General features: G+C 32.6%; 3 protein-coding genes across 5 annotated transcripts; 2 read left to right on the top strand and 1 right to left on the bottom strand.

Annotated features, from left to right (window-relative positions):
- Nucleotides 1-12,584: 12,584 nt before the first annotated feature.
- Nucleotides 12,585-15,123, top strand: LOC106790714 (probable cysteine desulfurase, mitochondrial). The gene is made up of 10 exons (XM_014755813.1): nucleotides 12,585-12,816; nucleotides 12,903-12,982; nucleotides 13,067-13,183; nucleotides 13,318-13,455; nucleotides 13,537-13,742; nucleotides 13,837-13,958; nucleotides 14,026-14,183; nucleotides 14,250-14,521; nucleotides 14,590-14,679; nucleotides 14,913-15,123. The coding sequence occupies exons 1-10, from the start codon at nucleotides 12,711-12,713 to the stop codon at nucleotides 14,974-14,976; spliced, it is 1,353 nt and encodes a 450-aa protein (XP_014611299.1). The 5' UTR covers nucleotides 12,585-12,710; the 3' UTR covers nucleotides 14,977-15,123.
- On the bottom strand, nucleotides 14,695-16,898 carry LOC106790715 (GTP-binding protein ypt7). 3 transcript variants are annotated; one of them, XM_014755816.1, is made up of 4 exons: nucleotides 16,880-16,898; nucleotides 16,282-16,516; nucleotides 15,579-15,823; nucleotides 14,695-15,512 (listed from the first exon to the last, which is right to left on the bottom strand). In XM_014755816.1, exons 2-4 carry the CDS (start codon nucleotides 16,459-16,461, stop codon nucleotides 15,314-15,316), a joined length of 624 nt encoding a protein of 207 aa, XP_014611302.1. In that variant the 5' UTR covers nucleotides 16,462-16,516; nucleotides 16,880-16,898; the 3' UTR covers nucleotides 14,695-15,313. The 3 variants fall into 3 exon arrangements, with proteins under 3 accessions (XP_014611302.1, XP_014611300.1, XP_014611301.1); XM_014755814.1 differs by lacking the exon at nucleotides 16,880-16,898 and adding an exon at nucleotides 16,596-16,693; XM_014755815.1 differs by lacking the exon at nucleotides 16,880-16,898 and adding an exon at nucleotides 16,666-16,684.
- Nucleotides 16,899-17,338: 440 nt separating this feature from the next.
- Nucleotides 17,339-20,886, top strand: LOC106790716 (COP9 signalosome complex subunit 8; the record flags this gene model as incomplete). Its single annotated transcript, XM_014755817.1, is given in 4 exon segments — nucleotides 17,339-17,560; nucleotides 17,944-18,014; nucleotides 19,226-19,404; nucleotides 20,218-20,886. Coding segments are annotated over 4 exon segments (564 nt in total). The 5' UTR covers nucleotides 17,339-17,503.
- Between the last annotated feature and the right edge of the window lie 6,526 nt (nucleotides 20,887-27,412).

Below are 27,412 nucleotides of genomic sequence, written 5' to 3'. Positions count from 1 at the left end.
TAACTAAATTTTACAGTAGGATTCTACAACAGATTCTACAATTAAAACTGGATATTTAACAACAGCAACAACAATAACTAAATAAACAATAAATACGAGTAGCAAGAAGATGATCTTAACAGTATCAGAAATAATATTTGATTCAATGCTTAAAACTGGATATTTAACAACAGCAAGAAGAAGAAGAAGAAGATGATCAGGCCTATTTTTCGATTGGCCCTCTCGATTAGTCCTCACGATTGGCCCTCTGTCGTCTCATCGACATTCGACCGACGAAGACGAAGACGACGAATTTTGACGTCGAGTTTTAATAGAAAGACAACGACTCGACGGGGAATTATGCGGCGTTGGGCGCATAATCATGAGCGTAGTCTGATCGAGACAGTTGCTCTGATATGACCCCCTGCGAGAGTGGTCTCAATTTTAAAGTGCGACCGATAGACGACAGAAAACGATGAGAGAGAGAGAAAAATAAAGAGAGAAAAAGAAAGAGAGAGCTTGTAATGGAGCCGTCGCACGCGTGATTGGCGTAACAAGTCGGGCCTAGAATCGAATCCGACTTGTATACATATTACGCCTACATTCACATATATATCGTAGCCTGGATCTCAAGATGTGCACTCAAGAAAGAAAGAAGAAGAAGAAGAATAAGTAACAAAAGATAATATTAAAAGAAGAAAATAATATATTATATATCGTTAGTAAATATGTGATAAGTATGCCGCGAGCTTATGCCCCCTGCGAGAGTGTAGTGTCGATTTCAAAGTACAACCGACAATCATTCACGTGATAAATGCACAAATCTGTTTTCACACGTATAAGTATCTAATGTATATATATATATATATATATATATGTTAACTCGTTAATGATATATTTTTCTCTATCGGTTTCTATAACCAGCTGCACGACCGAGTTTCTCTCGTAATATAAGTCATTTTTTTCGAATGATCAATAGTCTTTTCTTTTCCAAAAAAATGTCGACAAGCTGATAGGGTGAGAATGATTGACGATTGCAAAATGAAAATAGAAACAATTACCTACTTATTTTCCTTGATATTCGCGAAAATGCGAAATGAGAAGTTTTTTAAAATTGTATTGAAGTATTAATCTGATTTATTTTGTGTGCGTATAACTTATATATCCTATATGTAAGATTTTTCTCTTTAAACTTCAATGACCGATAAAGTCGTAGGAAAGAAAAAAAACAAAAAAATAAAAAATAAAATAATATTCTTCGTTCTTCGGGTGCGAAGTACATTGATTCGTGTTACTTGACCTGGCAATTACGCGGTCACTGCCACGGGATAATTTAAAAGGAATAGAAAATATCTTATGTGTCAGCGAATCGCGATGGCAGAGGTCCTTCTAAAACATAACACATTGATAAAAATGAAAAATACTTCTTTTCTAGCGTGCTAACTAATCTATTGACCTTAAGATTTTTGGCGTATCGGTGATAGTGCTTTGCTTTCATTGCGTTGACTCAATATTACCATCGTTGGGGTTTACTATACATAGATAAAAGAGAAAGAAAGGAAAAAGAAAAAAAGAAACAAAAAGGTGAAGTAAAGGACCCTCTCCACCCACATACCAGTGCAATCTAATTTCTTTCCTCTTAAAAGAGAAAAAGAAGAATGTCTTCTTCCCTGTTAATAGAAGAAGTCAAGTACGGTGGGGTCAAAGAGAAGAAGAAGAAGAAAAAGAAAAAGAAGTAGAAGAAGAAGATGTATATTCGACAATCATGAACGATTAGTCAGACACGAGAGTGCATCGCGTGAAACACGTGGGACATTATACGTCCTTGGTGTCGTTCCCCTTTCTTCTACTTCTACTTCTTCTTCTTCTTATTCATTTTCATTTTCATCCTTCGATATCTCTCTCTCTCTCTCTTTCACAACTGAACAGACAAACGATAGAAGTAACAAATGCAGTGGCTTTAAGACAACATTTTGCAAGTACGATATCATTCTCTTACATATGACATAACAAAAGTAAACCTAACCGAGTAAAATATCACTGCACTTGGTGTAGTTGCAATTACATCTATTAATAGATAACCAAGAATACGCGTATACGAAGCTTTCATCTCGATTGCACGTTACTTTACCATGAAAACAATAAAACTTAGTGTGTACGAGTTGGCCTTCTCTAAGACAACGACTCAGATACATCAGATCAGTCGTCAAGAATTTCACTGATTACTCGCAAAGTAAAAAACAATAATTGTTCTTCTCAGTTGTCCCGTTAGATCATAAAATTTCACAACTATGAAAGGATGTGTGCCTTATTGTTCGAGGATCTAAAGAGATATGTTGAAAATGTGTTTCATTCGCGTATGGAACAGTTAATAATAATAACGCTTCCATTCTCGTGATTTAATAATTATCTTTCTTCCTTAACTGGATCGAATCTTTCAAACGCATAATCCTCGTGCACTAAATCGTCTTCTTTTATTTAACAGGTATGCTTCGCGGAAATCGTTAAAGCGGCCGGCCGGACCAGATACGAAACGCAAGCGTTCCTTTTCATTTGAATTGTAAATTTATTCATAAACTAGATAATTGGTGTGATCGTTAAAGTTCTCGTACTAAATCCTACGGATTTATTATTCACATTTATAGTTAGTCTTCATTGTATCAACTGACAAAAAAAATCTTCATATTTATGGAATAGGGTAAAGCGGTGTGTTTCAATGATAAATTTTCTTTTTGGAATTTGAAAGAGAAAGATTTAATGAATTGTGTTTTTCTATACAATTCATTTGTTAAATAAAACTTCAATTTGATGATAGAGTGAAATAAATATACGTAATCAAGCTTGTTTACAGTTTTCATTCGTCTATGGTTTCTATGAATAGACGAGGGAGTCTAATGGACTTCATTTTTCATTCAAGATATCAGAATTGGTACAATCGTTGGAAAGAAACGAGGGTAGGAGGTCGAACGAGCCGTTTCTATTTTTTTCTTCTTTCTCTCTCTCTCTCTCTCTCTTTTTCTCCCTCTATTATCTCGTGAAAAGTACGGAAAATTTATCGCATTAATAATAATAAGACTAAATAAAAGTATATTACGATTAATTCGTGATTCAGATAAACACAAGGCATCCATTGTTTCCTGTTGGTCAATAGAAATCTAAGATTACGCGGGGATGATCCTTTTAAATGTATTTATTTAAACAAAACAACTCTCGTGCAATTAATGTTTCTCACGTTTTCATTCATGGAATTGTAAAAAATAATATATTCCAAAGAAAATGATCTTCGTATTCTTACAATGTGTCCAATACGATTATTATTAATAAAATACCGCGATTACACTTCGTACATTATTACGATATTTACAAACGTTTTATGAAAATGAAAACGATCGGTCAACGACTACGCGAATTATCTATCGATTAATATATTTATCTTCTTTTTTTCTATTAACAATATTTTTCCTGAATTGTTATTCCTTGTATGCGATAACGTAAAAAATGATAGGAAAATAGAAAAACAAAACAAAACAAATTATCAATGATAAAATATAATAAATATAAATTGCAATTGAGAAAAACAAGATCGCGAAGATGCGAAAGCATTGAACCCCCCCCTCGGCGTCTTCCCCGTCACCACCCATTGCAATTTCTTTTCGAGACAGCTGGTCAAAGTAAAGAAACGAAGTGGAAAAGAAGAAGAAAAAAAAAATAAAATACTTAGGATAGTAGTAGAATCCTCTGTGTAAACGTCAACCCCTTCCCATTCATTTCTGCAATCGGTGTGCACGCGTTTGTCCACCAACAGGCATGCTCTCCTTGTTTATCCCCTCTCTCATAGCACTCTCGGGAGTCTGTAAAATCTGGAACAAGAACCTCGTGGTGAGACGAACCGGTACCAGTGCCACCGAGAGAGTCGGTAGCAACGGAACTCTTCTGAAGACACAATTTGGTCTGTCTAACATCGGTCTCACATCTTTTCTTTATATATATATATATATATAAAGAAGAATTACTAAGAGGAAGAATCAAGAATCAAAGTGAACCGAAAAAACATTTCATTCATTCTTCTGCTGTTGTTTTTTTTTTTTTAAATTCTTAACAAATACGGGAAGAATATTATTTACGTCAAGATAACAAATATTTTCAATTACCCCAGTGATTTTGATCTAGAAAATATACACGTTATTTATTTCTTGTTAAATATATTTAGAAGATACAAGAAAACTTTGTTAAAGAAACAGAACAAAAATAAGAAAGAGAGAGTTGAAGAGAAATGACGTCGAGAAAATATTGTTCGACAAGGAGAATTGATGGATTTGGTATCGGAACGATAACATTGACGATATTTATCATTATAAATTTAATTGGGACGATAAATAGCGCACCTTTTGAAAGATCTAATATGAGAACACTGAGGTTGTGCTCGAGAAGGCTAAGCGACGCATTGTATTTGGTGTGCAGCGATCGAGGATACAACGAGCCCTTTTCGTATAGCAGCGAGGATGAACAACGCGGCCCTACCGGTCCAGGACTCGTCGAAGAATGTTGTTATCATTCCTGCAGCTATGTACAACTTGAGCAGTACTGCAAACAAAAGTCCGAGAAGAAACGGGGAGGTTCCCGCGACAACATGTGAGTGAATGTTAGTTTCTCTTCTTGTTTTTATTTCATCTATTTCTTTCTTTCTCATTATTCTTTTTCTTCCCAATCCGCCATTTTCATATCTCGTAACATTAAAGGGATTACATTTTTATTCAAAGTGATTGACTTTAATTCGTTTTTTTGTTTCAAGTTATCGTTAAAAGTTAACACATTGACAACAACAAAAATATCAATTATTTTCTCTTCGCGATATTAATATTTAACAAGAATATTTTTAATTCTCGTTAATATATATATTTTTTTAAACGATAGAATGATATCTAATTCCACGCGTGTATATTTTCAGCCGTTTCGAGTTCTTTGACATCGTACGGGATTCCAAAGAGTTACCGTAATCGTTATGCTTATCCTTTATTATTATATGACTTATTTTCCAGAACATATCTTACCAATCCACGATAATAGGTGCTTCACACTTCACCCAAGGCGCAAAGACTTAACATTTCTATTGATAACGATTGACTAAAAGAAAAAGGAATTAAAAGGTCAACGTAGTAATTGCAATAACCTTTGACTCTTTCGATTAGCCTTCACACGCGAACGTCGTGATCGTTCACCTAAGTCTCTCTCTCTCTTTCTCTTTCTCTTTCTTTCTTTCTAAGATTAATCGGATAATCCTGAACCTTTGAAGTTGTCGTCGTCCATGATCGATCGTATAAAATTATGATCATATTTATTAACAGATTATATTAATATATGATGTTACTTTAATAACTAAACATTTTTCAGATAAACATTCGTTGTTTATATCACGAAATAAAGAAGTTCATTTAACTGAAGAATATTTTATTTTTTTTACTTACTTTTAGACTTTAATATTCTTAACGAGATAATATAAACGCAGTATAATAACATCGTGTAACTTTATAATTGTGTACACAAATATTTTCTTTATTAATAAGAATGTAACCGGAACAGAGAAGAAGAAGAAAAAGGGAGAGACGAATGAGAGGAGAACATAGTTACCAACCTCGTTATCACTGCTTCGTAGATAATCCATGTTACTTTTATTAAAGTTCATGGTTATATGATCTGGCCTTTAGTGTAACGAGATTAGTTCAAAGTGCTAGAACAATTCGCTATCTTTTGCTTATTTCTACGTTTTCATCTTCGTTGTTTTCTCTTTAGTCTTCTTCTTCCTTTCCTGTTCAAATCTACTCCTCCACCACCCCCTCAACTCTTTCTCCCATTTTTCTTCGTTAGTTTCTTTATTTATTTAATATATAATACTAATATATAATATACTATATTATATTTATATATACTATATTATATATATTATATTTAATATATAATATATAAATAAATAATTTATTTTATATATTTTTTTATATGAAAATCTTGATAGATCTTTTTTTATTATCTTAAATAATAATTATTTACAACACACGATGACTCTAGTTGATAAGAATCTTTCGTTTAATTCCAATCTATTTCTCAGAAATGAACAACTCTATATACTATAATTATTAATGTTGTTGTATTTCTTGTTTCATTTTGGAATTTTTCCTGTTTACAGAAAATCCATCAGAATAGTGAACTTACCCGATTCTTTTCTGGAAATACATACATTGTCGAAGGAAGAGAAACCTTATCATCATAAACAAAAGGGCAAGGATTGTCGGACGAAGACCGGCCGAAAACAAGGACACGCCGATTGTTATTAAAGGATGAGGAGGAAGAAGAGGAAGAAAAAGAAGAAAACAGGAAAAACATAAATAAAATGGTTATTTTCCTTTTTGGATGCCATTCGCATAATAATAAATAATTCATTGCGAATCGTAGGATTATTCGAGTGAAAGCAACGTTGAAAACGTTAAAATTCACAAACTTCGGCTGCCTTTGTTAAACTAAAGTTCGCAGTAATTCATCTTCTACGTCTTCCTCAAGCCTCAGTTAATATTTCTCAAGATAGAAATTGGAGATTTAATGGACTTATATCTCTTCTTATAATAGACGAAAGAAAAAACCTAAAACGGGAATAAGAACCACCGAAAAGGCTCGACGACGATCTTATTAGATGATCCGAACTTTTATTTCTTGTATAGTTATTAAGTAGATATATTTTTAAATAATCGAAAGACGATGATAGCTCTAATTGCATTCAGAATGTGTATTTGTTGTATGTGTGTGTCTTTGTGTGTTTGTATGTATATGAGAATGAGAGAGAGAGAGAGAGAGTGAGAAAAATGGAAAACTTTTATTAGCCACGTGTGTTGTTTGTTTGTTTTTTTTTTTGATATATTAAGAAATCTAGTCTCACAAAAGAAGAAGAAGAGCTTTGGTTGGACGTCTTTTTATAATTGACGTTAACAACTCTCCTCGTCGTTGTCCATTTGTGATTTTCTTTGTAATTTACGAAAAAGAAGATATATATTTGACGAAAATATTGTTTTTCATTAGTGTTGAGACTTACTAAGTCGAAAGAAAATATAAATGGCTAGTTAGGGAATGAATGAATGAGTTTTAAAATGAAAAAGTAAAACACATTGGAAGTTTTGATTATTTGGTCAAAGGATCGCATACAATGATTTGAGAGTTGAGATTTCTTGAGAACAACTTTCTTGATAAATGATGATGATGATGATGATGATGATGATGATGATAATAATAATTGAACGTAACGTGAGAAAATTTGTGATTCATTCGATTCATTAATGTAATGTTCTTTTATTTTTATTTTTATTTTTTGTTGTTCTTTTTTTTTTGAAGTTATTTCATTCGTTTTTAATGATTGAATTTGAGATTAGTCACGTGATCTCACACAGAGGAAGACTTAATAAAGATTTTATTAATGTAAAATATTTGTATGGACTTGTCAAGTGCAACAATGGACGATTTAACTTTCAAGTTGCAAATGACATTAGTTCCCTTAACGACTGATGATCTCATTAGTATTAAATATCAATTATTTTTTAAGTAAATAAATAAATAAATAAATAAATAAATAAATAATTAAATGAATAATAATGCTATTTACTTTAAGGATTAAGTAAAATACGCGCCTCGTCGAATTATCAAACGTGGTTAGAAATATAAATCGTACATACGATTCTGCGATCGAGAAAAATAATTTGTCGATTGAAAAATTGTTTAACAAATTTTATCGGACTATCTATAATAATATAAGAAATCGATATTGTAATAATATTTCATTGTGACTTAGTCCTTTATAATTTATTGCTTGAAATTTCGTTGGCAAAAAAATTGGGGTTGGAAGAGGGTGGAGGGAGGAGTCGTATGATTAACGATTAATAAATATTTATAAATATAAATATGCGTTATTTTCCAAACATTATCTATTAAACCGTTACCTGTGTCTCTAACACACCTTTCCATTATTATTTCATAGGAAAAGTATTTAAATATGCGTCACCGATCAGACAAGAAGATAATCCTTTTTTTATTTTCGTTATGATGATGCATTTTTCTCGTTGTTTAATATTTATCATCATTAAAGAAACACGAAACCAAAGATAACTTCATCGTCGATACATTATATTATATTTATGGTCAACTTTGTTTTACTATAAACCGATATCAGATTATTTTTGAAACATTATTACATTTCTATTATAATGACTAATCAATGAATAGATAATCGTAAGTTATATTTAAATCATTGGTATCCTTGATACTTGCGATAATACGTTCAGAAATATAAACGTCTCTTGCATATGTATTATTAGAAAATATGATATATGGTATATGGTATATATACGATTGCATTTCAAAGATCCTCTTGAAAATTGAAATGACACTTTAAAGCTTTAGCTTCGTAGAATCCAAATATATAACTTCAAGAGAGCCAAGTTACTCTCAATAAAATGTTTCTTGGAAACTATTTTAACAAGGTATATGATCGCTTTTGCGCATTTGCCACTCGTACTTTTATTGGAGGGTACGCGTTTTATAGATCTGCAAGATGGTCTAACGATCGGCATCCGTTATTATATTGCAGAACATTTATTTGCTATATATATATATATAGTCTATTTCGACAAAATATTAGTTAAACAAAATTATTTTATAATTATATATATAAATAATATATAATATTTTAATTAATAATAATATTAATTGAATAATTATTAATATGATGGATTGTAAAGGGGGGGAGGGAGGCGGGGGAGAGAGGGGTATCGATTATTTTGAAATAATAAATAAGATTTGTGTTATATTTTAGAATAATAATCTTTCAACGTGTAATTTTCTATTTTTCATATTTTAAAAACACAAAGCGTCAATATTCTCGTTATCGCAAATATTATCCTCGTAACAACAAGTCTTAACTAAGTCTCGTAGTATTTTTTTCAATTCGTCATGTGTAAAAGATCTTGGTGGTCGATCGTTAATATTTTTATAAGACTCGTATAATTCTTCAACGATTATTTTCAATTTCAAATCATTGTTTTTCATCTACAAAATAGAGAACATTGTTTTAACATTCCGCTTTGGTACTTCTTATCTCTCGTTACCTTCTTGTTTTATTTTTTTTTTTTTTGTAGACGAAAGCGAAAAAGGAGAAGTTAGGCGAGAAACGATTGGAAGCCAGAGAATAAGCTTACGATTTAATATATATATATATAAATAAACGCATTATAAATGAAATTCATGTCGATGCAAAATTTATTTGTTTGCGTCATTTGGATTATTTTCAGATATTTTTAGATATTTTTAGTCATATGAGAGCCCCACTCGCGCGCAATCAAATATTTATTTTCGATATGTGCTTAATCTTTTATATTTTAAAAATAAATTCCTTTTATATCATTTTAAAAGCTTTGAGAAACTATTAATTGATCAAAATTAATAAGCCATTTTAATATGATAAATGATAAGAAAGTATATATATATATATATATGTTATATTATTAATTTTATCTACTTGGCGATTTCTTAGAGTTATAATCGATATTACAAATAAATATTTAACAAATATTTAAGAAGCCTTAGATCGTGATATTATCACAAAAGTTAATTACAACGATGGATAATGAGATGTTAAATTATTATTTCGAGAAATTGTAAATGTATTTGATATAAGATTGTCCAGATGAAGTACATATTATCTGAAGGACAACTTCATTCTCGGAATGGATAGATGCGAACAAGCGATTACGTGAAAAGCAATAGAAGAATTTAATCATTGTATTCATTCGTCCTTGTCATTTTTACTATTATTAAATATACAAAATTAGGAATGTGATTATTTATGAATTCAGTGTTATTAAACTCGAAAGTTTTGAATTATTTGTTATAAATGAACTATACTTTCGTATGTGAATTTAATATTGTATCGTAATTTTTGTCCTATTCGAAAATGAATTTTGATCTTATAATTACCGCATCATAAGGTTGTACAAGAATAGACGATAAAGAATTTTGTGGAAAGTGTCGCCGTTCTTTTTGAGTATTTTCTTGACTAGAATCAAATAAATCCTTTGAATTCGCTATTTCTGTCAAAATTTTTTGTTTCTCGTGCCTAATAAAGGATATAGGTTGTTTCTGTTCTTCTAGAGAATGATCTGAAAGAATCCTTTGTTTTTATTGTTATTTAAATTGTTCTTTAGTATCAGAATCAGTATATTCATTATAATAAGAATAATAGGACAGTACATTTATTTCAAAATGAAATATCTATTGATATATTTTGAATATTAAACTATTTCAATCTGATATTTTATTAGATGAAAAATTTTCAACACATTGGATGGGTGTATTATATATTATCTAGTACATTAATAAGTATTATATATTAATAATTTAATCTTATAATATATAATTAATATGTTATTGTTTCTAAACATACACTTTGACAGTATACAAAAAAATAATTATATTATATAAAATATAATAAATAATAAAAGCAATATAACTAAGAAATATATTATAAAAGTATTTAATAATTAAATTATAAATTGAAAATCGATCATGTAATTGTGTTTTACAAATATTTTACTTACCAATAAGTTCAGTCAGCTTGAATTTCTTATAATCCTCTTTTTTAAGATCAAATTTCTCGATACCTCTTTTGAGACGATCATTGCCACAACTTTTCGTAAAGACATCCATCAACCGATCCTTGCAATCTTCCATAATAACTGCATTTAATGTTATTGGTAGCATTATAGAAATTGATATTATTATTAACAAGTTATTATATTTTTCACTAATTTTCTTTCTCATATTTTTGATGGTTTCCGAACAATATTACTCGTAAGACTTAACGATTTTTCAGATCGTTTCTTTCATTTTAAATCCAACCCTTATCCGTGCGAACGTGTTGAAAAACTATTTGCACAATCTTCCCCGATGAAAGTTTATTTACCTGTCTCACGTTTCTGCGCATATGCTGATTAATTATTATCGTCATTAAATAAGAATGCAACGGAAGACCTCGATTATACGACGACAACGTTTCGCTAATGCCAGCAAGAGAAAGTATCAAATGTTTTTTTTACAATCTTTTCTTCGGTCTTTACTATCTCATATCTTTTTTTTTTTATCATTTCGTTATATTTATTTATTTATTTTCTGCTTGTTATTACGAAAGCAACAAAAAAAAATCAAAAAATGATTTGTATTAATATCAATTTCTATATTAATTAATATTAAAAATACATTTTTTTACACTTACACATAAATTACAACACATATCTATAGTTTTATAATTTATTGTACTGAGAGGTCAAACTCATTAAAAAATTATGTAGAAGACATTTGAAAAAAGAAAGGAGTCTGATAAAATACAAATGAATTAATCGCATACTTTAATGAATTATCTCATTCTCGTCATTGGATTCGTATCTATTCTGTCACTGAAACTTAAATGACGTCAAATTAATCAAGGTAATAATATATATAATATAAAATAACATTACATCTTCGAAGGTATAGAAACTGAAGCAGAAATTTGTTAAATAATCAATTAATACAACGAAATTTTGTCTTTATTCTATTCGTTATTTTTTAAATATTACCAAGATACGTGTACCTTAAATAGAAAAATAGAATAAATTTTTTATTTATTTAATAAATAAATTATCATGTCTCTAGAATACAAATTAATTGCATAAAAATAAACAAAAATGCTAAAATTTAGATTATAATCTTAAATTTTATTGATTAGGTGCATTATTCCCTTTATACACATTCAGAAGGGCATATAAACAACATTTGATAAAAGTAATTTCATAGAGGACAATGACTCAGTTCAAAGGTGAATTTCGAAGGAGACGGTCCACAGATCATGTATTCCGAAGTCTTCAACAATAATAGACATTTCTATCGATTAATCAAGAATTATTTTAATAATTTAATACACACTTTTTATATTTCAGATTATTTATATATATAGATACATATATGTACTAGTATATTGGTCTTTTTTTTAATCTAGTAAGTCTTTTTCTTGTGTGTGTGTACTTGTTCTAGGACAATCGTTCTTAACGAGAAAACTCCTTTAATTAATAATTAAAACAAAATATCTATATTAGATTTCTAATTGTTGTTTGTTTTTAAATGTATATAGAATTTAATTATACATTCAATTTGTATTTGAATTTGCTATTAAAAGTTACTAGGAAATAAGAAAGTTTAAAAAATATTGAAATCTAGTAACATTTCTAAGCATCATATCGGTAATAGTAGTGCTCTACTTTTATCTTACCGACAGAGATCTGATGGTAACTTACCATAGAATTACAGCATAAAAAACCTACGGCAGTAAGAAACTAATATGTGCAACTTATTGCTCACTAATATCTCATTGTTAATCCATAATTGTTTGCTTTAATTAATAATTATTTCACAAGTTATTGATAATTAAAAAGGTGCTAATCTAATATAGGCTCCATGGATAATATTGTACCGACATTGCGTTAAGTACCTACTGTCGCCCTCTGGTGGTCTTGTTAGTAACGAACTTGTGATCTTCTATGCACTTCTGCATTAGTTGCACCGAGTGACAGGGATTAGTGAGGTTAGGAACATGCGGAATAGTCGGTCTAACCAGTATACACATATATAAGTTATTAGTAATTATTTATAATAATAATAATTTCATAATGTTGCACTCAACAAGGAGCTTGGTGATAGCAATACGGAAATTAAAAGATTGCCGTATTTTACACACAATTGGTCAACAATTATCAGAAGTGGCAGAATATGAATGTTTGTTTTATTTGTGATTATATACTATCATTAGTTATTAAATTTACGAATAATTATTTTATTAATGGGATTTTAAAATTATGCAGCTCCTATCACAGATGAATATAAAAAAGGGCCTATGGAAGGTAGACCACTTTATTTAGATGCTCAAGCCACCACACCTATGGTATGAATTATAATAATGCACCACTGTGCAATCATAAAAATCTTTTGTAGTAAATTATAATTTAATACACTAATTAATGCTTAGGATCCAAGGGTATTGGATAAGATGATGTTATATTTTACTTCCTTTTATGGAAATCCACATTCTAGAACTCATATGTATGGATGGGAAACAGAAGCTGCAGTTGAACATGCTCGTAAGGTTAGTATTATAATAGCATATGCAATAATGCATTCGTATTACAGATAGGGTTCTACCGATTACAAATTATACACTAACATAGAAATAAAATTATACTTTTGAATATTACTAATAATTCTTTTCACATACGTTAGCAAGTGGCAGATCTAATAGGTGCAGATAAAAAAGAAATTATTTTTACATCTGGTGCAACAGAATGTAATAACATTGCTGTGAAAGGTGTAGCAAGATTTTATAAATCAAGAAAAAATCATATTGTGACAACGCAAACAGTAAGTACTTAAAATATTAATGTAAGGTGAAGTCATTCTATTGAAATTGGAATGAATACACACATATATATATATATTTAGGAGCACAAATGTGTATTAGATTCATGTAGAGCTTTGGAAGCAGAAGGATTTGAGGTGACATATTTACCAGTTAAATCAAATGGATTAATCGATATTGATCAATTAGAAGCTACTATTACACCAGCTACATCACTCGTATCTATAATGACTGTTAATAATGAAATTGGTGTTAAACAGCCCATTGAACAGATTGGTGCTATTTGCAGGCAAATATCTATACACATATACAATTATATATTGGGAAATAAATAGTATATTTATCTTGCATGTATATTAAATTAGTCATTGCTCTTTTTATAGAAAGAAAAAAGTTTTCTTTCATACGGATGCAGCTCAAGCTGTTGGAAAGATACCGCTTGATGTTAATGCAATGAACATTGATCTCATGTCTATTAGTGGTCATAAAATATATGGACCAAAAGGTATATTGTTATGAATAATTGCAAGCTTTCAAATTATTTCATGTTTTTGATATAAATATTCTAATAGGTATTGGAGCACTCTATGTAAGACGAAGGCCACGTGTTCGTGTCGAAGCTATACAAAGTGGAGGTGGACAAGAACGAGGTATGAGGAGTGGAACTGTTCCAGCTCCTTTAGCTGTTGGACTTGGCTTAGCTTGTGACTTGGCAAAATCAGAAATGGAGGTACATTTACTCTTTATGATATTTCATAAGAGATTTCTTGAATTCATTTAAATTATTCCTTTACAGTACGATCATAAATATATAACGAATCTTTCGAATATCTTGATTGACAAAATTATGTCTAATTTACCGCACGTCGTACGCAATGGGGATTCAGTATTTTGGTATCCTGGATGCGTTAATTTGTCATTTGCATGTGTAGAAGGAGAATCATTACTAATGGCATTAAAAGAAATAGCCTTAAGTAGTGGTTCCGCATGCACAAGTGCTAGTTTAGAACCTAGTTATGTATTAAGAGCAATTGGAGCATCAGAAGATCTGGCACATTCCAGCATCAGGCAAGTATATGTTAGGTTTTATATAATATACGAACATATCATTTACTTTTATGTTTAAATTTATACAGATTTGGTATTGGGCGATTTACTACGCTTGAGGAAATCGAATATACTGCGGAACATACGATTAAAGAAGTTAAAAGACTTCGCGATATGAGGTACAACTTTCTTGATCATAGTATAAATTTTTATTTAATGTAAAAGCATGATTAATTTACATTATTTCTTATAAGCAAATCATTCGCAATGGCAAAAAATACACGAGTATAAATAATATCCTTATTCGCTGGATGAGATAGATTCATTGTTGGACGTGTTTTTAACAATTGAATTATGTTGACTCCAGGTCAAAAATTAAGATTACTTCAAGTACAAAATTTGTTCTTTACAGTCCCCTGTGGGAGATGGTGGAAGATGGAATCGATTTAAATACTATCAAATGGACTCAGCATTAGATATTTTTATCAATGTGTGACTTAGATGGCTCGTATATGGATAAGCAAAATAAAATGTACAAAAATGCACAGTTAGTAAGTTGTAGAGTTAAAGCTTGGTTATTTAAAATTAATATCATCATATAATAAAATTTAAATTGGTAGAAATTGTTACTATCGAGGATCTTAAATTTATTCCTAATTTTTACGCATATAAAATTTCTACTTTAATGTTTTTAAATACCTGTTCTGCCCTATTCGTTTCTCGTCATATACACCTGATGTGAAATCTAATTCAATTCCTTCGTTTTTTAAAAAAAAAACTTTAAAAGTTCGTTCGTTGTTATTCATTTTGTTTTTAACATAAACATGATGGGTCAGTAGCTTCATCGATATAAGAAATTTTAAAACGATCCTTGTCCATTTCATGAAGTTCCATTCGAGATCGATTAGCTTCAACTAAATGTTGTGCTATGTCTTCAAACATTTCATTTATTCCTTCTCCAGTTTTACAAGACGTTTTATAAGTCCCAGAGATTAAGTTATGACATTGTTCGCTAAAACAATTATCTATGTTACACATATTATAGAAATGAAGATAAATATATGTTTAACAAACATACCAAAATTGTTCCATTTCCGCATCCGTAACTTGCGGAGTAACACCTTCTAAGTCACTTTTATTACCACATAGAAAAATCTTAGCATTTTCTGCATACGTAACTATATCTAATAAATGTTGAGATAAAAGATGAAAAGATGTTGAATTATCTAAAGCAAATACCAGAATAGCTGCTTCTGCAAATTTATAGTAACTTGATGTTACAGAAGCTACTCTTTCCATACCTCCAGTATCCCATAATTGTAACTGTGAAAGCCAAAAAATGAAGAAACTTAGTATAGATTGTAAATTTGTCTTTGGATGGCTTCTTCATATATGGCAAAGCTTAAAATAGTGAACTTATTTAGAAAATTTATGATCTATATTTCAGAGAGCTCAAACTGACAGTATAAAAAATGTATGGAAACATTGAAACAATTAATCCACCTACAAGCTACCTACACATCAGGTGCTTGTATATGCAAATTCAATCATCTCTATTCCATTCAATTAAAGACTGAGGATGGTGAAACATACATTGAGCTTTAATACGATGATAATGTCATTTTAAAATTGAAGTACTCTTTTGAATAACCTTGTTGAATTATACATTAAAAATTCGATTGGAAAATATTCAGATATTGTGTCAGAATTGTAATCTTAATTAATTAATGATCTTACAGTAATGTCATACAAAAAAGAGACCATTTGTATTATATACTTACACGTATTCGTCTATCGTCGACTATATATTCTTTGTCGATATTATCGAGACCAAGTGTCGATTTTCGATCATTGTTTGTTACGAAAGTATTGTTTGCAAATCGCCTGAATATAGACGTTTTACCGACACCATATTCACCGCAAAGAATAACTTTTTGTTCAGTTACTTTGACAGTAGCCATGTCCCATGTAAATCGCCTTAACAGTCACCGTAAACATCAGCAACCAGGTATCATACTACGCAAAAATGAAGTTTTCAGGTAACGATAATGCAAATTCTATATTATTTAAAAATGTATTTTCGAGAAAACCATACGCGATTAGGATCTAGCTTAAGAACTATCGCCGGTAGTGTGTAACAGTAAAAATAGTTAGATGAGACGAACCATAAACTATCGCTAACGGAGATAAACTATTCGATTCTGAGTTTAATTATTTACAATGAAATTTACTTTTTTATAATCTATGGAAATGATATTCAATTATAAATGATTATAGATAATCTTTGCGCAGGTATAAAAACATTATCAATGCTATATTTTTTTGTCCCATGGGAGTGGTAGGTCACGTTGAAATTAATTGATTAATTTAAATTTTTACCGGTGGGACAACAGTCATTGTAAATTGTATGCTATATCGGTGGAGATTTACATCAATTATTTATTCTAAATAAAGAATATTACATCGTATTCTTGTTAAACACACAGAAACTTAAAAAATGCTTATCGTGCATATTTATGCACGTAAATTATTTTATAAGATAGCGAGATTTATCGTAAGATCTCAAAATGGAAGATGACATTATTTAGCAAATCAAATAAAACCTGTTTTAAATAATTTAGTTTTTAGTGATTTCGAAATGATACAATATTTCGTAAAATAAATTTAACTATATTACAGGATCCGGATTTTGTATTTTTATAAATATGTAATCAATTGTAATCATCGATATATATATATAAAACGATAAATCGATTTTTAATATATCGATTTTTAATATATCGATAAGATTCGATACATCGAATCGAATTCGTGAATTGAATCACTGGACGGTGTCGCCCTCTACAACTGTTATGTATTCTTTGTGACTGTGTCAGTTTCGAGAGTTCAGCTGTTAAAGATTTTTCTTTAACTTTAGTATATTTAATTTCGATGTTTATTCGATCACTTCGTATTTTATTCGATGAATCGTTTTTTTCACTAAGAAAATAACGAAGCTTCATCATGGTGCTTAACGAAGTTGGCAAATTCCTTCTTGAATTGGAGAAAGCCGAATTAGAGGTTAGAATTATTGTATGTCTAATTTTATTTATAGGTCTATCTTTTCTAATTTATTAAAAGCTCGTTTTTTTATTGTTTTCTATATATAAAAAGTTAAAAATAATAATGCATTGAAATATGAAATGTTCTATATACGATTATTAATAATCTTTTCCATTGTGAATATATTTTGCACCCTTCCTATGGGTAGTTAACTTCAGATATTTTTAGGTAAATAAAAATATCACTTGGCAATTAAATTCAATGAATACCTTCAAATTAAAATCAAAGAATACAATTCTTTCATGCTGCTTATTTATTTTTATTATCGATAATTGTAATGTAATATTTATATATAAAACTATTTAATTTATAATTCAAATATTTTCATATTTTTTTTTCAGGCACCTGCTGGAGTTGCTACTGCACAAACTTATGCTCAACTATTGGCTATGTATCTTTATCAAAATGATTTGTGAGTAAATGAAAATTTTATCTCTTATCAAACTTTACTTATGCTAATATATGAACCATTCACAGACCAAAGTGATTCCATTTTAAGAATTAAATTAAAGATATTATTATTGAAGCATTTGTGTGGTTAATAATTAAATTTTCATATTTAAAGGAAATTTACTTGGTAATAAGCTTAACATCATTGAATAATCAAATTTTGTATGCTTGTAGAACATTAAATAATATAACAATGTATATTACTTTATCAATTTTCTCTATTTTTCATTCTATGAAATTAATCACATTTGATAAATGAATGGTTCACTTAAAGAATAAATGATTCGCATGATTTATCTCTATTGATGCATTTTTAATTCTATTTAAATTTGATTATATTTCCAATTTTCTTAAACAATTATACCATCACAAATGTAATTGCATATTTGTTTCATTGTGGAATCTCGTAATTCATTTTAAAATTGCACATCTGTTTGGTAGTCGTATATATATTGTAAATATTATTTATTAATTGCAATAGAACGTCGAGATAACATAATACAAACTTGGAATGTTTAGATATCGATCGTAGAACTCTAGCAATTAAACTTTGATTCCTTATAATAGTATCCTTATTTAGAATACGATTCAGTACTTAATTTAGTATTTATAGAGATATATACTTGAGGAAATATATCAAAAAATGTAGAAAATGCCTTTGATCGGCATATGTTTAACTAACAGACCGGTATCTCTTATTTTCACTTTAATTGCGTTCCCCATGCTTATATCAGCAATTATCGCATTCACATAGTCAAGTTCTCGGTAGCTGGAGAATGCTATTAGCCGTGGCTAATTTGATCGGACGATTTAATAGTCAAAGCACTGTTCTCTACCGATGCTATGATTTTATCTTACATTAACTTTCAATTCAATTTGGCATGATCGTTAAGAAAACCGGAGCACATTCTAGTTCTGTTACCGTAATAAGATAAATGCATGTGCCTAGTCGTGATTTGTTTAGTTAGATTCGATATACCATTTCTGTATTGCACGTTGAAAACATTAGTTAATCGATATTGTTGCAAATTTAAACAAATATTTCATTATGTAAGGATAATAATGTATGTATTTGTTTTCTGAGCTTTACAATATTATGCAAAACTAATTAGAGTTGAAGGTAGTAAACCAAATAAAAAAGAAAACAAAAAAAAACAAATTGACTCATCATAGATGCAACGCTAAATGTTTGTGGAAACGAATACCATCTAATCTGAAGGAAGCTAATTCAGAATTGGGCCGAATATGGGCGGTAGGAAAACACATGTGGCAACGGGACTGGCCCGCGGTGCACGTTGCTCTCAACGCGGATTGGAGCGAGGACGTTTCCGGGATCATGACTGTTCTGAAAGGTATCGTTAGCTATCGTTAGCTATCGAAGCTATCGACGCGCACCTACCTTCTACGATCTCGATAACTTTCATTATTGTCTTGGAAACCTTTTAGCGAGAATCGCGCTCGTTACGAAAGCAAATATTCACACAACGAGTATTGTAACTTTAGTTATATATATATATTACATGTACATATATATCTATTATATTTAAATTAATAATTTATTCCGATTTGAGAACAATACGTGTAAAGAATAAGTCTAAAATTCACCCGTTTGACTATATTGACTCTCGTAGATTGGATCTCATATATTATGGTTTAAATGTTAATTTATGATAGTATAATTATCTACAAATTTCAAGTTTAGCATAGGAATAGTTTTGGAAATATTTAAAATCAAAGTGTGTAAAACCAAGTAGCAAATTTTACTATACATGTGATGGATAGAAAGACATGTAAATTCTAAACTCATTAACCCTGAACTCAATACCATTTAACATTAAACTTCAAATATATATAAACGTTGATAGATGGTTAGACGTATGAAGAAAAGATTAGACTAGATTGTATTACTGTAATGCATTCTTATATCACAATGTTATTCAATAAGTTTGTTGTTATTATTATTTGATATCTTAAAATATCTAGATTATATTATACTATTATAAAACTTAAATCATTATTGAGAATAATATTTGTTCGGATGGATCAAATGCGGGCGGAAAAGTAAAGGGATACTTGTTGTGTCAATTTTTGATAGATTAGTTTGTTCGATGATAACGAAGAAGATTTGAATGAGATTGTAGACTTATCTTGAACAATAATTTCAGATAGCGTTCGCGAGCAAGCGATGACGCTTATCTCCAAGGCTTACTCGTCGTTAGGTTTAACGGTGCTAGCATCGATGACGGGTCTTGCATTGGAAGATGCACAACAGGCAGCTATAGAAAGGGGTTGGAGTATAGATGGAACGATGGTTCAGCCAGTTAAAGTCGACAAGGATCAAACCATCTTCAACAACGAGACCTGCCTGACTGAGGATCAATTGAAAAAGCTCACGCAATTTGTCTCCTTCTTGGAAAATTAACCGAGTGCTGAACTTTTAATGTGGAATAAAGAGGATCGATACTTTCGGTACTCTAAGCCTTTAGCTTTTACAGCATAATCGTATTACATAAACGAGGAAGTGCGCGTCAAAGGAACACACAGAACACGCGTCTGAATATCTCCGTACTTCTTCATCCTTTAGAAATATTATGTCACCGTTATATATCTACCCACGTTGTCGATGTTCGTTCGATCGGAAAGATGTGCCATGGTGTCGGACGTACGAGAAAGCTATTTGAGTTTGATCTCGTTCGATCGATCATCGTTCACGATATATAGTGTGACACTACTTATTTCATACAAAAATTGACTCTCGAGTGGTACTTTTTTGTTTTCTTCTTCTTCTTATTCTTCTTTCTTTAGTTAATATATCTTATTAGTTGAAAAAAAAAAACAAACAAAAAAAAAACCAAAAAAAAAGAAAGAACAATAAAAATATTTCGCGAAGCGTAAATAATATATTCCCGACTTCTATTTACCTTTTTAATCATTTTCTTTTTCTTTTTCATTTTATAATTTAATCAGACGTAAAATAAAAAAACGTCTTATAAGATTAGAAAAGGAGCAGAAACACCATTGTGCAATAAACAACACGCTTCCAAATTTCTCGCTTCCTAGATCCGACACGGTTGAACTTGCGTAACGAAATATCTACCGAGTTTCAAAGTAATGGGTGGTGAACGCGCGAGATAGCCGATATTTCTTACGATCTCCGTACGTGAAAGCAACGATCCGAGTTTATCGCAAGCCGGGTGCAGCAAATTTCGCACTTATAAGAGATTCAGTTGGTGTTCCATTGCGTCACTCACAAATCGAATCTTCGGTTGGTTTGAAAAATATCTCGGACGGTCAGGTATGTTCTCTTTCTCTCGGAAGTTAATTTAACCACTGACGCCAACAACAAGTAATTCTCTGTGAAATCAATTCTGGATCGCTCTATATTGTAATCGACGATGGATATGGTGAAGGGAGGGGAAGGGGGAGGAGGGGAGTATATTGTACGCCTCGAGTAAAATCTATCTATCGTTGTACGGTAAGCTTTTGCTCAGACGAATGATTCTATTATCAATAACCCTAACTATTGCAAAGATAATTTGTAAAACATTCAGCATATATCGATACTTTGAATTCGTTGTTGCGTTATAGTACAAAAAATAATCACGTATTGCGAAATATTTTGACTGATTATTAGTAACGCGAAAGAAAATGATATCCCCGGTAGGCAGATAGATTATTTATTTTGTTATATTTCGATCAATAAAATGTCCATCCACGTTCGTCCACGGTCCACGATACGTGGGAATGAACGAAGAAAATCTTTGAACAGTATCTGGAAGGCGTTCCCACGCGGCCGCTCCGTAGGACGTGTTCTATAGAGTTAAGAGAACCTATCCTAGCTGCTCCCCCCCCCCCACCCCCTATCCCCCTTGTTGCATATCGAGAATATCGAGAACGTGCGATCGTAGCAATAATTGCTATCGAAAAAGATGTTAGATCCACAACGGGGGGTTGGAAAGTGTATGCTTATAAAGAAAACTATATGACGTACCAAAAGACGCCAAGTTTTTTTAAAATTGTATTTCTTTGTATTGGTTAGTAGCCCTACAACTTGGATGTATATATGTATATACGTATACTATTATCTATTATACCACGTGCCGTTCTTTGAATAATGCAGATTCATCGTCGTTTCAACGAGCGAGATGATTGCATCGAGATATCGCACAGCTGTTTCTTTCTTTTCTTTTACAGACTTTTCTTTTCTTTTCTTCGCGCAGACGGTGCGATCAAGACTCATGGTGGAGAGGGTTAAACAACGCGCGAGGTGAGATAGTGCGAAAGAGAGAGAAAGAAAGAAAGAAAAAAAATAGGAATCACGAATCGTTCAGGATGTTGCGAATGGTCGAGTCGATTGTTACCTCTATTTTATTTTACCCAAGTACTTAGAGCGTTGTTGCACCGTGGATGATACAGGTGTAATCTGATCTTCTCTTTTCGAGAATCTCGTCTCCGTTACTCGTCGGATGATCTAACTCAAGGAGTAGTTTGGGGATTATTTCCACATTTATCACTAAGTTACAACAACAACAAAAACAACAACAACAACAACAAAAAGAATTCTAAAAAGTCAGAGATTAACTCGTTGAAGCAGTCACGAGAATATTATACGAGGAACGGGTTAAATTCTTCGTTATTATTAAGGAAAAACCGGTTTCTTCCTTTGAGTGAAGTGAAAGCGAAGAAGAGTGTCATTTTCCTCTTTGCTTTTCGCACGCTTCTTACCATCTTCCTCCTCCTATCGCGAGATAAACGTTTAGAGGAGATCATTTTGATCAATTTGTCCATTTTTAATTCTACTTTAGAAAAATTATTGATCAATACTAGAACACGAATGATAGACGAATTCAGTAACGTAGATAAGTTTTGACACAAGTAAAGGGTCAAAATAGTAGTAAAGAATGATAATAAACTGTAGTTGTATGAGAGTAGAGATACTCTAAAGATACTTGCAAAAGATAGAAAGAGAGGAAGATTAATCGAAGCGTAAAGAGAGGCACAGAGAAGAAAAAGAAGAAGAAGAAGGATGAGGATGAGGAGGAGGAGGGGTGCATATCTCAGCAAAGAACGGGGCACGGCGGTCGTTGCCGGTTACCTCTCGGTTGACCTCCCCCTAGTGAGGAACGTACACGAGCGTAATAGCGCGAATACACGTCCTATCTTAGGTTTCTTTTTCTTATGGTCTTTTTGTTGCTGTCTTTCTTCTCTTTTCCCGACTTTTAGCAGAGAGAACTAAACGTGTATATACATAAGTACTTACTTACTCGCGCATCATCTCTCTCTCTCTCTTTCTCTTTCTTTCTCTTTTTTTCTGAACGTGTACATGTGACGCGGGGCCCGTTCCTTGTATGACCTTTGCACGTTGCCGCGGAAAACGCTGATGCTCCTAGCAAGCGAACGGCACGAATCGAATGAACGAGTGAGCGACCGCTCGATTTCGAAAGTCCGCCTTCTTCTGCGGAAGGCCTAGGATGAGTTAGAGAAAGAGAGAAGAAGAGGAGGAGGAGGAAGAAGAGGAGGAGGAGGATGATAATGACGACGAGGACGACGGGCTCGGGGTGAATGCGTTTTTCTCCCATAAATGGTACCGCCATTGCTAGATCAGTAGTACCTACACCGATACCACTTCTTCTTCTTCTACTTATTTTTATTTTGATTCATCTTCATCCTTCTTATAATCGTCGGCTAATGAGCTCTAAACAGCTAGCATACGAGCCAATATTTTTTCGTTCGTTGTTTAGTTCATTTGCTTGCTTGGTTGGTTGGTTGGTTGGTTGTTCGTCGTCATCATCGTCATCGTCATAGTTGCGGTCGAACAACTTGCGAAAGATCATCCTTCTTCTCTCTTGAGTAGTAACGATTTTAAGGATGATAATATTTTCTGCCGCGTCAACGGATTTCGTCGATGACTATGATAATTTGTTCTACATCGGTTTCTCTCTGCATGGTGTAATAATGAAATCAGAATCTTTCTTAAGCCACTCCCCTTTATTATTACGTTTCATTGTAAAGCAAGGTGGAACGGTACTCGCGGTATGACAACAATGTCTCTCTCTCTCTTTCTTTCTACACCGATATTCAATTACTCCGGTTGCGTAATTCAACCGATTCACCTTCTCTTTCTTTCTTGAGTTCGTAGAGTTCGAAGGATGATCCGGGTGATTGTCCTTTCTCGTCCGAATCCTCCTCCTTTTCGACTAAGTCACGTTGTATCTTTCTCTTTACCTTTTCCATTGCGTGACCTTGAAGGTATGAATTATCGATACACTCCCCCTTAATATATATATATTTTTTTTCTTCTTCTATTCTGTTATTTCAAACCAGGATAATATAATATATATTTGATTCGATTCGCAAGGGTTTAATACCGTTAACGGGGTTTTATCTAACTTAGCGCTTCGAAGCACCGTAAAACGCGAGAGAAAAGAATGATTAAATAGATGGATAGATGAATAAAGAGAAAGAAAGAGAAAGAAAGAAAGAAAGACAAAGAGAAATGAGAATAAGAAAGAGAAGGAGAAGACACAATTGAATGTTGGCGGTCTCGTGGGCGGGACCCGAGTTCGATTGTTTCTTTATCGCGATCACGCTCCTCGTTCCTTCTTCTGCGAGAGCAATGGCAATCTCACCACCAACAGCGAATTATGCTTCTTCGTTTCTAAACATTTCTATATCTATATATATATTAACGTTTCCTTCTAGTTCGTATGGAGATTTCTTTCTTTCTTTCTTTCTATCTTTCTATCTTTCTTTCTTTCTTTATTTATTTCTCTTTCTCTATCTCGTAGATTCAGTATTAAAAGGCGGTGGGTGCGCTTAGAATGCACCTTCTCCGTAACAACATTCCACGCGGAAAGAAAACTAATCGTTACCTTTAAGTGAACAATTGCAGCAGTTAATGGAACGTATCCGCGATCGGATCATCGATCGGTATGGTGGTGGTGGTCTGTTGTTTCACCCCTCGACTTTTCCAACTTTCTTCAGATTTAAATGCCGGCTGGGTGGGAGGGATTAATTCGCGAGAATTAAGCGTAGGTGGTCGTACCTAAAAGTTCGCAAACTATTAGGTTTTTCGAATTGGAAAGGTTTGGTAGAATTTAGGTTGGTAGATAGATATAATTAGAGGATAGATATTAATAGGGAAAATGGATCGTTCAAATTTAATGGATAAGGTCTCGTCTGTTGTATAATTTCAATTTAAAATAAGGCGTTGTCACGGACTTTCCATGGGTGGCACGGGTTTCCTGAGAACGGCACGAAGAAGGATTCTCAAACGTAGTTCGTAAGTATCCTATCTCTCCCGTTCTTTCTTCATTCGTCGATCGGCAAACAGGTAAGCAAGTAAGCAAGCAGGTAAGCAGTAGGCGGATAAGCTTTTCCGAGGGCCAGGTGATCGGTGGCCCCGATACGACGGGGCCCTCTCGATGGAGCCACTCGACTCGACAGCAAAGGCACTTTGAGTTCTTGCCGGCCGCAGAACTTATGGGATTTCGCAACGTTGAACGTTTGCTTCTTGGCATAAGCCGAGTACTACTACTACTACTACTACTATTACTATTACTACTACTATTCCTAGGAGAGTAGCTGAGATAAAGAAGAGAAAATAAGAAATATCTGAGAAGAGAGGTGCAGGTGAAGCGAATGCGAGAGGCTCCGACCTGACACGCGAGAAGAGAGTCGCTGAGAGAAACGAAGAGTGCACGAGAGGGCTCTACGGTGCATGAGGGCGGGAGGGAGGGAGGGAGGGAGGGAACTAGCTAGCAATGCAAGTAACCAAGCAAGAGGATGGAATAGAACGTTCTACGGGAGAACGGAATATGGGATCACCTAAGGTTAGGGTTCGCGATGCTGCGCCCACGTACCTATTGTCTCTTTACTTTCGTGCGCGATTTGCGGGAAAAAGAACGCGAGTTGCTGCATTCGGTGCGGCACACTGCACCGCGTGCACACGCTCGACCTCGTCTCTCTTTCCCCTTCCCCCCCCCCCTCCTCACTCTCTTTTTCTCTCTTTCTTTCCGTATGGTTTCGCTCCATGGGATGCTCCGATACTCTATTTCCTTGAGCGAGAGAGAAAGGTGCGTTCCTTGCTTAGAATCCTCGGTTATACGTTGCGTCTATCTTTAGAGAAAAAGAGAAATAGAAATAGAAATAGAAATAGAAAGAGAGAAGTACCTGGAGAATCCTTGGGTATCTTCTTCTTCTTCGTTTTCTTCGTTTTCTTCTTCGTCTCGCTTTGCCCGTTTGCTGATAATTCTCTTCGTTACGGGTGCGAAGAAGAAGAAACGCGGGAGAATCGCGCGACCGGTTGCCGGTGCTGGTGCTGGTGCCGGTTAAATGCCACCACAGCTTGCAGGCATTTTTCGCGACACGCCGGGAAGATAAATAATGGTGTCTTGCGGCAAACGATCGAGAAATTACGCGAAAGACGTAATTTTAACGTTGTGTAAGATGTCCGATGAACAGAACACGCTCCTGCTCCTCTCATCGTGTCAAATTTTCTATTCCTCTGATTATTTTTATTTAATTTTCTTCTTTTTATTCATACTCTTTTTGAGGTTATACTTATTTTGGCGCGTATTGAGAAAGTGAAGTTAGTTGCGAACGAAAAATTCAACACCACGAAGTTGTCGAGAGATATTTACGCGGGAAAATTGAAATTGAATTGAAAATGAGGTTAGATTCGTTTTGTGGTACGCTAAAGAAGTATAAATTTTTACGTGCTTACATAAGTACACATATCAGTTTTTTTTTTTTAAAATATACACCGAGATAAAAATATATGCCGAAATGTTAATTATAAGTACTTAGCGATTTTGTATAAAAAAAGAATTGAGATTGGTCATTGTTATATCAGGCCACGTCATTTGTTATCGCAACAACGTATATCGAATTAAAACATTTTTACGTACGAAAATCTCTAAAGCGTCATCGATGGGGAGATTTTTATTCGATCCTACGCCAGCCGACGCTATCGGACGAGTTCTAATCTGGTTACCTTGAATGACGTCACCCGACCAATACCCTCTCTCGTTCAACGTATTTCCAATTTACGGGTTTAGCGCAGATGTTCCGAAGCGTTCGATAAAGCTTCGTGTCTGTCACATACATACAAGAGAAAAGGAAAGAGAAAGAGAGAGAGAGAGAAAGAGAGAGATAGTGAGAGAGAAAACAAGTTCCTCTTTTGTTCGACCATGTTACCACACTTTATTTATTTCTTTTCCCTATAATACCGCGTGTAAATTAGATATTGAAAGTTAATTGCCATTATACTTCTCTCGTTTGAAAACACGATAAAATTAGCATCGGATGTCATCAGTTTAATCATTTAACAATCGTTACTCGAAAATAACAATGAAAATT

This window comes from Polistes canadensis, unplaced genomic scaffold (genome assembly GCF_001313835.1).
Source record: "Polistes canadensis isolate GaletaPanama2010 unplaced genomic scaffold, ASM131383v1 scaffold_256, whole genome shotgun sequence".
NCBI classification, from domain to species: Eukaryota; Metazoa; Arthropoda; class Insecta; order Hymenoptera; family Vespidae; genus Polistes; species Polistes canadensis.
The sequence above is the reverse complement of the archived record's forward strand: the minus strand, read 5'-3'. Positions and strand labels throughout refer to the sequence as shown.

Excerpts from the sequence above, each read along its gene's own strand:
- LOC106790714 (XM_014755813.1), top strand. The coding sequence starts at position 12,711 with ATGTTGCACTCAACAAGGAGCTTGGTGATAGCAATACGGAAATTAAAA. Across the intron at positions 12,817-12,902 it reads AGAAGTGGCAGAATATGAAT|CTCCTATCACAGATGAATAT; the intron begins GTTTGTTTTATT and ends AAAATTATGCAG. Across the intron at positions 14,184-14,249 it reads TGGCAAAATCAGAAATGGAG|TACGATCATAAATATATAAC; the intron begins GTACATTTACTC and ends ATTCCTTTACAG.
- LOC106790715 (XM_014755816.1), bottom strand. The coding sequence starts at position 16,461 with ATGGCTACTGTCAAAGTAACTGAACAAAAAGTTATTCTTTGCGGTGAA. Across the intron at positions 15,824-16,281 it reads TCGACGATAGACGAATACGT|TTACAATTATGGGATACTGG; the intron begins GTAAGTATATAA and ends TGGCTTTCACAG. Across the intron at positions 15,513-15,578 it reads GCGGAAATGGAACAATTTTG|CGAACAATGTCATAACTTAA; the intron begins GTATGTTTGTTA and ends TAATTGTTTTAG.